General features: G+C 49.6%; 4 protein-coding genes across 4 annotated transcripts; 1 reads left to right on the forward strand and 3 right to left on the reverse strand.

Moving 5' to 3' along the window:
- Positions 1-131: 131 nt before the first annotated feature.
- Positions 132-3,374, reverse strand: AFUA_3G10100 (uncharacterized protein). The gene is made up of 7 exons (XM_077804401.1): positions 2,969-3,374; positions 2,452-2,580; positions 2,378-2,383; positions 2,164-2,324; positions 1,617-1,690; positions 1,462-1,558; positions 132-1,403 (listed from the first exon to the last, which is right to left on the reverse strand). Exons 1-7 carry the CDS (start codon positions 3,018-3,020, stop codon positions 1,023-1,025), a joined length of 900 nt encoding a protein of 299 aa, XP_077660554.1. The 5' UTR covers positions 3,021-3,374; the 3' UTR covers positions 132-1,022.
- Positions 3,375-3,889: 515 nt separating this feature from the next.
- On the reverse strand, positions 3,890-6,325 carry AFUA_3G10110 (electron-transferring-flavoprotein dehydrogenase; the record flags this gene model as incomplete). The annotated part of the gene is made up of 4 exons (XM_749516.1): positions 3,890-4,028; positions 4,081-4,323; positions 4,428-5,946; positions 6,025-6,325. The coding sequence occupies 4 exons, from the start codon at positions 6,323-6,325 to the stop codon at positions 3,890-3,892; spliced, it is 2,202 nt and encodes a 733-aa protein (XP_754609.1).
- A 1,671-nt stretch (positions 6,326-7,996) lies between these two features.
- Positions 7,997-10,173, forward strand: tbp (TBP family protein; the record flags this gene model as incomplete). The annotated part of the gene is made up of 5 exons (XM_077804402.1): positions 7,997-8,874; positions 9,089-9,462; positions 9,526-9,613; positions 9,685-10,099; positions 10,157-10,173. Exons 2-5 carry the CDS (start codon positions 9,188-9,190, stop codon positions 10,171-10,173), a joined length of 795 nt encoding a protein of 264 aa, XP_077660555.1. The 5' UTR covers positions 7,997-8,874; positions 9,089-9,187.
- A 727-nt stretch (positions 10,174-10,900) lies between these two features.
- On the reverse strand, positions 10,901-12,486 carry AFUA_3G10130 (NAD(P)/FAD-dependent oxidoreductase; the record flags this gene model as incomplete). Its single annotated transcript, XM_749514.1, has 3 exons — positions 10,901-11,186; positions 11,255-12,242; positions 12,438-12,486. 3 exons carry the CDS (start codon positions 12,484-12,486, stop codon positions 10,901-10,903), a joined length of 1,323 nt encoding a protein of 440 aa, XP_754607.1.
- Positions 12,487-12,803: the final 317 nt, after the last annotated feature.

Consider the following 12,803-nt stretch of genomic DNA (forward strand, 5'->3'; position numbering starts at 1 on the left):
TTAGGAAGCTATTGACTGAGTCTGAGAGAAAATAGAAGCAGAAGTCCTTAGTCTTGGACAATGAAGATAGCGGGGTTACTCCGCCTCTAGCGCGGCGAGACCCCATGACGAAGAATGATGATACTTCGACACAACTTTAATAACGCTTAGGATGGATTTTGGGAAAAGATATCCCTATTGGCTCTTTGCATAATCGTCTGTTAAGCCCCAAGTCAACCTTGATTGAAATCATGCGAGCGGCAACTCCGAAGTGTCAAGCTTTGGTGAGCTTGTTCAATGACATCGAGCTCCCCACACTCCATTTACCTGCCTATCACTGTCACCCAAGGAATCCAGAAAAGGCTCCATCTATGGAAGATTCATCTCAAGCCCTCTCTTCCAAGTCTTTTACATACCATCCATCAAGCATTGTCCGGGCTAGGATGTCGGGTTACGTTTATTAGCCAAGTGCGCACACCTGCGTACAGGTCTTTCAAATGAAAATAGCATGAAAAGGACCAGTGCAGATATAAAGGATTAGTTCAGATTTACAGGTAAGCTCTTCCCGAGGAGAAACGGCCGGTAAGGGATTTTTCAAGGAGCAGATCGTCGAAAAGTCCTGTAAGATCCCTCCACAAGCACAGAAACGGACATGAGGTTTCAGTCGATATTGCCAGTATCATTAGCAGCCAGAAGCCTAGGGGGGATTTGTGTTTAACCAGGGAAAGTCGTAAGTCCTGCAATCATGCACCCGTCGAATGCCCAATCCCCGGGATAGAGCTCCATCCTGGACCTGCAAGCAAGAAACTGTTGTCACACTGTATCCGGAATTCACCCCTCAACACGGACGTAGGAAAGTCACTTCATCTTGAGATCCGCATGGTATGTTTTGCGATTCAGTCCCCAGGTGATCGAATGCTGTGGTAAAGCTGTGGGCATCCCAGTCAAAGGAAACAAATATGTAGAAAATCATGGAACAAAGCAAGCGAGACTGAATGGGTATCCGCCATGTATGCAACATAATCGAAGCAGAAAATTAAATTCTACCAGTATCCACGGCGGTCATAAGGTGGATAGTCGCCTCTTGGGGGTGTCCGAGGACGTCCGTAGGGTCTCGGTGCCATGTATGGGTCATCATAGTGGCGAGGAGGTGGTGGAGGCCGGGCATCATAGGGGTCATCGTAAGGACGACGAGGGGGATAGTCTTCAATCCGAGGTCGAGGAGGGGTGCGACGGCCGTAGCCATCACGTTCATAATAGTCGCGGCGGAGCGGAACAGGCGAGCGTTCCCTGTAATGGGCGCGGGGGCTGTAACCGCGAGGCGCGGGAAATCTCCTGTCATACTCATCGATAGGAGGATAACTGCGGCGGGGTGAGCGGGACCGATATGGATCACGGAAAATGCGGTCGTCATGAGGTTGAATCTGGAGGCAAATAATTAAGAATCCTGGTTCGTATCGCATGTCCTGGCGAGGTCCTTACATCGGCGACACAGCTCACTCGGGAGCCCTTGAACTCTCGTCCATCAAGCTTATCGATGGCAGTTTTCAAATCAGCTGCAGTCTCGAACTCAACGAACCTTGGTTCCATGTTAACGATTGGAAACTGTTATCCGTGACATTTCAAGCTTCACCCACCCTCTTCCTTGTTCGCGGCCAGTCTCCGAATAGACAACGTCCAGACCAGATTGACGTGCAAAATCTTTCAGGTCCTATTTGATCCAGTGGTAAGAATTGGCTTCCAAATGAATGTTTTGCCCCAGTCAAAGTCCGGTAATGCAACAAGGCCACGAGAAGGTGAACAAAAAACAAAAAGAGACACGAATCGTTGCAGGGATGGAACAGGAACAGTTCATATGTCGATCCAAGGGCTCCAAAGCTTCAAGTCCGCAATGGTCACACTGTCATCCATCCAAGAAGAAAATTGCGGACATCCGAATTGCGACTGGACCGGGACGTTTGAACGTCCTTGGGTGCATGCGGATGCCATGTCACAAGTAAACAGATTCTATGAGCTTCAAATATCGGTATTGACTCTGGGATTCAGGGATTCATGAATCCTGGGCTGGAGTTCCTGGAAGCTGAAGTACAGAAATTGGGAAAATAGAAGGCTCATGGAACACTGGGTGGCCAGGTTGCGTGGTATCCAGGACGTCCATAATAGAAGGAGAGATGGGCTGCTAACCTGCCAGCTTGTTTCCGGGAGACCAGAAACCAACATGCGAAAAATCGTACGACGGGGACGAGGCATGTTAGGGCGATCCGGGGGGCCAGGGAAATTTTCTTTGCGGCGTGGTCCACGCGCAAACTGGACTGTAAGTCGCTCGCCTTTGAAGTCGCTACCGTCTGTTTATAGATCAGTCAACCAGGTACGTCAATCATCTGCATCGATAACTTACGGAATGCTAGATGGTGATTGTCAGCCAGATGATCCTGTCCGAAGTCAAGGCAGGGCTGCCCAGGGATATCTTACCAGGAACCACATCTCTAGCATCCATCGCATCCTCGTACTCGATAAACCCGAATCCGTTCATCAACTTGATCTCTGTGATCTTCCCGGAGCCATGGCTACTAAAGTGTTCCTCGATGTCCTGTTTAGTCACTTGAAAAAAGCAACAACGACGCCAACACGGGCGCCATCGGCAAAAGTCAGCTAATCGCAACACAAGTAACGAGCAGTCTAAAAGCACAAGGTTAAACTGCCAAAGAAAGCTATATCCGTAGTCGTCGGGGTGCTGCAGGCCGGGAAATATGGAGACTTAGGATGAGGGATATGCTTGTTCGCCCTCACATCCCCATGTCCAAGGACGAAGGAAGATCCCAGGAAACAGTCCTGAGATTCATGAGAGTTATGGGAAGACCAAGTAGTCCAAAAAGGGTCTCTCCTAGTGGTTTTGGAAGGCGCGAGTTGACGGTATACAGAATCCAGGTTGAAACAGACGGGGATATCTCCTAGGAAAGGGTAGATTTGATGATGAAGACCTGCATACCATTGCGGGGAAGATTCCCGAGATAAAGTCGGGTGGAGGAAACCTCAGTCATGGCGGTTAGACAGCAGAACGATTCTGGCTTCCGTTGGACTTGTGGTGGCCAAAACGATCCAGGTCAAAAAGGAGTTGAGCGGATTATCAGGAGTCCTTGGTTCAGATAGTCGCGTCCCTGAGATTAGTATGGCAGTGTATTCCTGTTATCCCGTGTGTAGTGGAAGGGCAGAATCTCCAGATGTGGCTCGCACGACGGGCTGGAAAACGGAAAACCAGACAAGGCTGGAAAAACGGAGTAGCTGCTAGATACAATCAGGTCAATATATCAGATAAGAAAGGACAGTGAGATGAAAGAGATGTAGGCGAGAGGGTGAATGAGAGCGAAAAATTGAGAGGTTGAAGGAGGAGGAAGAGAGTCGAGACGACGAGGGTGGAGGTCGGTTTGACCGCCAGGCCAAAAGCACAAGAGAGGAACGTACCTGCGACCACCCAGCCTGTTCAAGTCTTTCCCTAGCTAAGTAACTCGTTCGCCAATCAGTAGACTAGGCAGTGCTGGGCAGGGCTGTGTTTCTTCCAGTCAGTTTTCCATTCTCTAATGAAGGACGAAACAATGGGAGACATGATCAATCAATCAGAAGTGGCCCGCCCGCCTCACTTTGATGATCCACGTGGCTCAGCCCAAATTGCCTTAAAACTCTTGACAGCCTCACTTAGAATACTCAGTAGAATCGTAGAGTCCAATCTGTTCTTCTTGGCCAGCCGATCAACACGCGACAGAGTACAAATGTCGTGATGATAGCGGCAGTTACGAGGGTAAAGTCTGAGAACTTACGCACTAGCTATATTTTCTGCCAGATCTAAGATCTGTCATCACTGGAAAGATCGCGGCCATTTCCATGGTTCAGCTAGCTAGTCCCCACGGGGGCTCTACCAGTCTGGGTCTCGGAAGTTCTCATGGCATGCTGCTAAGTGAGAATTTGCAAAGAGAGGTACGCAAATTTCTACTTCGTATGCCAGTGGACTACGGAGTAATCCGAGACTATTGGTACTTTGCATATCGAGAAACCTGTACATTCCATGTACGCTGAGTTTTGTATATCCTTCTGTATAGTACAAACATCACCCAAGAGGGAGAACCTGTCAGTAGAAACAAGATGTCACCCAGAGGAAAGGATGTTTTAACCCGTAGAGTTGATCGACGGAAGTCTGCGGAGGATAAATTCGAAACTATCCTTTTCAAACGACATAGAAACAGTTGAAGATGATGAAAATGAAAGAAAAAAAAAAGTACAGTGGGTATGAGCTTATGTCTTGAAGTATTTAGGGCCTTCTCCGCCCTGGGGTGTTTGCCAATTGATATCCTGTGTCGGTACCTTGATATCACACGTCTTGCAATGGATACAACTGTGTGTGGTTAGCATCTGCATGAGGAAAAAGAAAAATGCGCGTAAGAACCAAGACTTACTTTTGGGCATTAATTTGGAAGCGAACGCCGTGCTGCTTGCTTGGATCCTCGACGTACTCATAGACTCCAGCAGGACAAAATCTGTTTTCAATGCCCCGGTACTTGGGCCAAGCGACGTCCGTATGCTTGTCCCAATCAGCGACCTGCAAATGGACAGGCTGGTCCTCCTCGTGGTTCGTTCCCGTTCGGCTCACGCTGGTCAGGATATCGAAGCTGATCACGCCGTCAGGTTTGGGGTATTCGATCTTTTCACATTCAGATGCCGGTTTGGTGGATGCTGCATCTGTACCGTGGTGCTTGAGTGTCCAGGGTGTTTTGCCGCGGAACAGGAAGGCTTCTAAGCCAGAGTAGAGGATACCGCCGTAAAGTCCGAGCGGGGATTTGAACGAGGGCCGCATATTGCGCACTTCGTACAGCTCCTTCCAGATCGAGGACTTTCGAAGAGCATCCTCGTAGTCGAAAAGGAAGACAGTACCATTGTTGTCATTCTGCAAAGCATTGAAAGTAGCCTCCGCAGCCAACATGCCCGATTTCATAGCCGAATGAGTGCCCTTGATTTTGGGAACATTCAGGAAGCCAGCAGTGTCACCGATGAGAGCGCCTCCTGGAAAAGCACATTTAGGAATCGACTGGAAGCCACCCTCGTTGAGGGCCCTAGCACCATAGGAGATACATTTACCGCCCTCCAAGACCTCCCTGAACAGGGGATGGTGTTTGAGCTTCTGGAACTCTCCGTAAGGTGAAAGCCACGGGTTGGGATAGTCCAAGCCGACGACCAGCCCAATGCTGACCAGATTCTCTCCAAAATGGTACATCCAGGCACCACCGTAGGTGTCCGAAGGAAGTGGGTATCCCATAGAATGCACGATCTCTCCCGACTTGAACTTTTCCGGTTGAATCTCCCACACCTCCTTCAACCCGATACCATAAGTCTGGGGTTGACTATCACGTCTGAGGTCGTACTTCTTGATTACCTGCTTCGTTAAACTACCATGGCAGCCCTCGGCTAGGAGAGTTACACGAGCGTGGAACTCCATACCTCGCTCAAAATTGTCCTTGGCCTTGCCGTCCCGTCCAACACCAAGGTCGTTCGTCGCAACGCCGAGGACGGAGCCATCCGAATTGTAGACTAACTCGCTAGCAGCAAATCCAGGGTAAATCTCGACACCCAACTCCTCAGCTCGCTCACCCAACCACTTCGTCAGCTCGTTCAGACTGACAATGTAGTTGCCATGGTTGTTCATTTGGGGTGGGGCGGGGATCGGGAACGACAAGTTCTTGGTCAAAAAGCGCATCTTGTCCTCCCGCGCTGGTGTTGCACCCTCAAATCGCGACGGATTCTCCTCAGACAACCAATCGGGCAGAAGCTCATTCATTGCAGTTGGTTGAAGAACATTGCCTGAAAGTATATGCGCGCCCAGCTCTCCCGCTTTTTCCAGCAAAATCACACGAAACTCCTCGTTTCCAGCCTCGTTTGCTAGCTGTTTTAGTCGGATAGCTGCTGCGAGACCGGCAGGACCTGTGATGGTGAACAGATCGAATCAGCCATCAAACCGCTGAGTAGCCACGAACAGCTGGCAACCACAAAAGCTCTTACCGCCACCAACAATGCACACATCCACCTCATCCGACTCCCTTTCTACTTGACGGGGATCGAACTGATCATGCTCGTCTGCAAGCCTTGTCGATAGCGACTGTGAAAATGCCCGAGTTTGACCGAGTAATTGTCTCTGAGAGAATAGCGCGGTGTGGCGAGCCGAATGCCTAGCGGACACTGCTCTCCTGCTCCGAACAGTCGTGGCAACAGTCGAAAAGGATGAAGCGGCTCTATTCAGTTGTGTGCGATTGGTTTGCAGCTCGCGCCTCAAGAGAGGCAAGACCGCTCCTTTTGATGCCATTGCGATATCGGAGAAAATTGCAGCAGGGGATTTCAAGCGTCACTTTTCAGTGCTCTGAAGTCTACAGACAGTGAGCAGACATGGCAATTTAGCGTTTCCAAAAAGAAAAACTTGAAAAGATATTAATCACCGAAGATGCCCTATGAACAACCCGAGTATGACTTAAAAAGGCTATGGTGGGACTTTCGTGGGATCGCCGAATTGGGCGGTGGACAATCAAGTTGGCAGTACCCGAGGTAACCTCAGCCAATGGGAATTTCGGCGATGGGAATCATCCTCATCCTACCTCGTCTTTCCGCTGGTAAACCGTTCATTCCGTCGGAAGCCGATTCAACAGAGAACATGAGCACTACATAGGTGAAGAGCTTTCGTTTGCTCACGCAGTATGAGACTGATGGTTCAAATATGGTGCATGACGTGCATCCCTCTCTACAGAGGAAATTACCTAACTCTTCTTAGTGCCGGTTCCCAGGCCACACGAGGCTCTGCGAGTAGTCACATGAAAGACGCGTGAGGCTGAACATGTCCGAATGACACACATTTGACCGTTTACCTTTCGGGAGGGGAAGGTATGTACAGACTACCTTACTCGGTACTATCCACTGGTATCATGTAAGGTTCTACAACGTGGCTGTAGAGAAGATTCGGATAATGTAAATGAGGATTAGAACAAGGTACTCCGTAGGCCCAGATGATAACCCTCTCACCCCACACTTGAGATTTTGATTGTGATGGTAGAAATACGGGGTCGCCGACCACATAACATCACGACCAAAGATCATACCTTATACTCTGCATCACAACTTATATGCAGGTCAGCACCAGTCTGTGTACTGATATTGATCTGATATATTTGATAATGTCAACAACTTCCGTAGCGTTTATGTATTATCTAGGCTGATTTGACAAAGGAAAACAAGCAAGTCAGTTGATCTTCAATTACCCAGTTCTCCAAGGAGACTTGCCCAATTTCATCATTACGGAGTAACTTCATTGATAATAATCCGGAGTAGGAGAAGACGATTGGTCCAAGGCAGAAGAGCCTTATTTTAGTCAAGTTGGTGGATCACGAATCGTGACTCGAGAGATCTGGGGATAGAAAGGCCCGCGTCCAGTCCGGTCTGGAGTGGAATAAAACCCTCACAAACCGCCAGGACCTGTCAATTGCTCAAGGGCTGGTGGTTAGAATATTTGTCCCTTTTTTACTTTTCGATCATTTAGTAATGAAAAGTATTCTGAAGTCCGATAGTTGGGTCAAGCCACCGTCAACTGGAGTAGACAGGTCAACAACCACATTAAACAAGGATAGGTAGAATCATGGAAGGTGACGACCAGGTGAAAAGAAAAGACTTTTGTTCATTTGCCATCCGCTAAAGCGGCACGACAGGAGGCGCGTCGCGAGGGAAACCTACAGAGAGCGATATGCATTTTTATTTGTTGAGCAGATATGGATGAATGGATGCAGTGGGTCTGACGAGCAGTTGCAGGAGCGACGCGGACTGGGCAACAGAGAGTGGCTGCAACCATGGAGAAAGGGATGTCTGATGGAAAGCCAAACAGAGCGTGTACAGCTTGGTGGGGCTTCCAAAGAAAATGTGCATGATGGGTCTCACATTCAGCCAACAAGAAATGGCAGAATGGCGCTTGCTGGGATGAAGGAGAGAGAAGCCACTCAGCCTCGAGGATTTGACCACCCACGAAGGCGCTAGTGAAACGCTAAGTCATAAACAGATGCCCTAAAGCAGCTAAACCCATGGATGGAAACGACCACCATCGCTGCTTTTGCCGCCACCGCCCGGCCCAGCCTCCCCTGACGCCAGCACTCTCGGGCGCTGTGAGTCAGCCTATATAAAGGCCCAACCTCCCACTTCCCTGTTGCTCTTGGAATTTTGACCCTGGTCTTGGCACCGCCCGGAACGCCGAAACTAATCTTCCAGTCGCCTTCTTCCCGACGACCGACCTTTCCTCCCTCCCTTCTCTCTCCACACTCGTATAATAGAGTCGCAGAGTTCCGCTATCTTCAGCATAGTATTCTCCGCTTCTATTGGCCTGAAGAATTCCGGGAAGGAGCCTAATAAGACACTCAGAAGAGAAGAAAGGAACATTTTCTTCCGCGCAGTTTCAGTATCTTCGCTGAAACACGAAGCTTGCAGCCTCAGGTGTGCATCTTCGCCACTCTCTTTCAAGAATACATATAGACATCTCCAATACCCAAAAGGGCAAAAATCAAAACCAAGAAAAAAAAATTGTTTGCTCGACTTGAAGAAAAAAGCTTTGGTCTTTCACGTGCTTCTGTCACTGTCCATTCTCTCACTTGCACTTGCTTTTGTGCCACTGCATAAGTGTGACTAGGAAACACTTCATTGTGCTTTTCTAGTATCTCATCATCTCGCTGGTGTTGAGCTGGTCTCTGGTTGGTTTTGCGTCTTGTCAACTCCACCAGACCTATCTTGCTGCTATTTGTCTATCGACTCATCACTTCGAGCTTGAGTTGAGCTAAGGCAGCATTGCTGTAGGGGAGACATTGAGTTGTTCATCTCCCGCAAAGGGTGAGGCTCTCTTTTTTTGTCCCCTTCCCTTCTTCCGCTCCTATAAAAACTATTCACAGTTGCAACACATCGGAACCCACCCTTCCGTTATCTTCTTCGCCACCCGATTCTCATTTTGTCTTCTCCCTTCACCCCTCTGTACTTATTGTGACATGAATCCTTGTCATCATCAATCTCTGTGGCTTTTGACTGACTCGGTATTCTGAGAGGTTAGACTGCCGTCTACAAGCTCTTTGGCTCGCGACTTTACCTCGCATATCTACTTCAGTTTCGGCTGGTCTACAGCTCGAGTATTTCTCTTGCTCACGTCGCAATGGAATCCCTCACGACCCATCCTTCTACCGCGCAGCAGGCCCGGGCCTTCACTTCCCCCGCTTCTCTGTCCTTTCCCGGTGGTGCCGGTGATTTGACACCTCCGTCTTCTGAAAAAGAAGGAAACATAACGATTGGCGCTCAGGGTGCGAATGGAACTGTGAACGGCCATCAGCAGGGAGGAAATGCCGTCAATGGCAATGGGGTGACGCCCGCTACTCCCGCTGCAACTCCTGGTGCCAATGCTCCGGGGAGTGGTATCGTGCCCACCTTGCAGTGAGTATACTCTTGCTGTTTTTCTGGATTACCAGAATGCTGAACAAGGATTTTTTCTTCAAGAAACATTGTTGCTACTGTCAACCTTGACTGCCGCTTGGACCTCAAGACTATCGCGCTTCATGCGCGAAATGCAGAGTACAACCCAAAGGTATTAACTTCCACACCTCCCTGAGCTGAGTCATATCAGGGCACAGTGTGGGCTGAACTGCTTTTTAATAGCGTTTCGCGGCCGTGATCATGCGTATCCGGGAACCCAAAACTACCGCGCTGATATTTGCCTCGGGCAAGATGGTCGTCACTGGTGCGAAGTCTGAAGACGATTCCAAGCTCGCATCCAGAAAGTACGCGCGTATTATCCAGAAACTGGGCTTCAATGCCAAGTTCACCGACTTCAAGATCCAGAACATCGTCGGCTCTTGTGACATCAAGTTCCCTATCCGCCTGGAGGGTCTGGCTAGTCGCCATCATAACTTCAGTTCTTATGAACCTGAGCTTTTCCCTGGACTTATCTATCGTATGATGAAGCCAAAGATCGTCCTCTTGATCTTCGTCAGTGGAAAGATTGTTTTGACCGGCGCCAAAGTGCGTGAAGAGATTTATCAGGCGTTCGAATTGATCTATCCTGTGCTTTCTGGTACGGTTATTCTTTTTTTCGGATTCAAGTCGAACTATATGCTAACTATTCGATCAGATTTCCGCAAGGTCTGAGAGGCTCCCGCGGCATGTCGGCTAGCATATGATCACCCACTTCATATCCTTCACACATTCCCTCCTGTATTAACATTTTTTTTTCCTTTGAGAGGTTCATAGGGATGGGTGGTCTTTTCAGTCCCTTTCTGCTGAGACCTCACTTATGATGATTTTTCATGCTAGCATTTGTACGGCGTTCTAGCGATTCGGACCCTTCTGCCCCATGGTCGTTGTTCCCTGTTTCACCGAATATTTTAAATGTTTACAATTAGATAGTAGCACAATCCGCGGACTCGGGGGGCGGTACTGTGCGCTGGTCGAATGGTTGCCTCCTTTCTAATATCTGTCGTGTTCTTCGCCTATTGGCTTGAACTCTCCCTGGCTTTGTCCAGTATGAGGTTGCTCTTTGTTTTTATGAGCTCGTGGGATATGGATGAAAAGAAAATGATGCCGCACTTGATTAGACTACGACATTCTTAGATTGAAATGAAGAGGTAGTCGATGCTTTACTTCCAGTTCTGATTTAAAATTGTGTACAAGTTTATCTCGTGACATAATATTCATGAATCTTGAAGGGCCCATTATGATGTTGTATGTTAGTAGGTAGTATCAGGAATGCCCGATGCCATCCTTTCGTTACCCTCTTATATTACTGCTTGTTGAGCAGAGATCTGTCAGGAAGACCATATAATCTACAACATGTCTATTCTTACATATACGGTGGTATACAGGACTTAAAGAGCTATCATAAAACGCTTTTCCGCTGAGCTTTCGTACTTTTGGCCAACTCCTCCATCAGGAGAAGCCCCTGCTCCCCGGATCTGCTCCCGTCCCCTTCGAAAGCGCTCTGGTCGACCTTGACCGGCCACTTCCAGAGATTGCGCAGCTCAGGCTCGAGCTTTCCTTCGATCGCGTCAACGACTTTGTCGCCCAGAACAGGGAAGAACTTGTATGCGTGACCGCTGCCGCCTGTGGCGAGGAACAAGCCCGCGTAGTCAGGGTGGTAGTCGACGATGAAGTCGCCAGTGGGCCTGGAGTACAGTGTCCTCGTGTTAGCGGCCACGTTATTTTGGAGAGGGTAAAGAAAGTGGTTCCTTACGTGTCGGTGTACCAGCACACGCGGGTTGTAACGAACTCACGCTCCGCGAAGCTGGGAAGTAGCTCCTTGAGGGCTGTTCTGAAAGCTTCCTGGCCCTCCAGAGGGACGGGAACGTCGTTCTCCGGCAGACTTACTTGCATTGTGACGCCGTTGCCGCCAGGGATGGGAACAGCCTTGGGGTTCTGGTAGCCGTAGGCGTGGCGGGCGATTTTGAGGAGGTTATTTCGAGGCGGGATAATGAAGATGCCGTTGGCGAAGTTGAGGACGGTGGGGATGTTCTCTAGTCGGCGCTGCTCTTCGTCTGAGATGTGCATGTATGCTATTGCTTGGCCGGTTGAAATGGCCCTGCCGCGGAGGTCGACAAGCTTACCTGTCCAGGCGCCTGTCGCAAGGATGACAAGATCGGCCGTGAGTGTCGTGCCGTCCGTCAAGACAACACCGGTGACTCTGCGCTGGGAGGTGGCGCTCTGGCCATCGGCAAGAAGGAGCCTGTCGACCTCGCCGGTTTTGAAAACCACCTTTCCCTGCTCGTCCAGTAGCTTCTTTGCGAATCGCACGCCTGCTGCGGCATCTGCCCAGCCTGAGCCCCAGTTGATGTAGCCCCCGGCTACATTCAACTCCTTCCCATATTCTGGCACGATCCGCATCACATCAGCTGCCGACGGGAGTAGTTCGACCTTGTCGCCCTCCAACTGCTTGACATTGTGGTAGCTCTTGGTCGCATAGTTTTTCGCCTTCTCATTGCCAGGCGTCCAGACGAGCATCAGTCCGTTCTGCGTGTAGCGACCTTCCCTTCCCCATTCGGTGTTGCGCCAGCGGTCAATGGCGGCAGCAGCGAGTTTCGCATAAACGGGATGCGAGTAGTCAGCGCGAACGATTCGCGAACTGTCAACGGAGGAACCATACGGGTTAGGGATTATAGGAGATTGTTCTAGCAGGGTTATTTGGCAGTCTTGGTGTCGTTGCGACAACGATAGGGCGGTCGACACTATGTGCGATCAGTTCCTGAGGTGTCAAAGACCTAAGAGGAGTCACGGAATGCAATTTGACCAGAGAAATATAGCAGTCACACCAAATCAAGATAGGAACAAAAATAGGGTCCTTTGCCATGAGCAGGGAATATCATTTCATCTTCTATTTTCAGGTAACAACTGCAATACTGCAAGGAGATTGAAGGACTCACAGCCAAATACACCTCCACCAACGACAAGGATCTTTTGAGGGAGCGCCATGCCTTCCTCAAATCAAGGTCTTCGCTGCAGTATCTCTCTATCCCAGTTGACCAATGGATTGAAGAAGATCGCAAGAAAGCCAGAGGGGAAGATATACACAGCTGGGAGAGTCACCCCTCTTATGCGGGATGCGGAGAACTCCATAACTAGTCGCAGAGAAGAACCGGCCCGGCTCCGACGGTCGGATGTCACTTCTTGAAACCTCACGCCCTGCTGTTCTTGGCCTGACCAGTCAAGTTGTCAACAGAGATAGACGCCAGGTCTTACCACCATCGATTTTGATTGGAGGTGATTGCTCTTTGTCTATATGTTTGACT

This window comes from Aspergillus fumigatus, chromosome 3 (genome assembly GCF_000002655.1).
Source record: "Aspergillus fumigatus Af293 chromosome 3, whole genome shotgun sequence".
NCBI lineage: Eukaryota > Fungi > Ascomycota > Eurotiomycetes > Eurotiales > Aspergillaceae > Aspergillus > Aspergillus fumigatus.

Coding starts and splice junctions, on each gene's coding strand:
- AFUA_3G10100 (XM_077804401.1), bottom strand. CDS start 3,020: ATGACTGAGGTTTCCTCCACCCGACTTTATCTCGGGAATCTTCCCCGC. Junction 2,581..2,968: donor CGGGAATCTTCCCCGCAATG/GTATGCAGGTCT, acceptor GCTTTTTTCAAG/TGACTAAACAGGACATCGAG. Junction 1,559..1,616: donor GGCCGCGAACAAGGAAGAGG/GTGGGTGAAGCT, acceptor CATGGAACCAAG/GTTCGTTGAGTTCGAGACTG.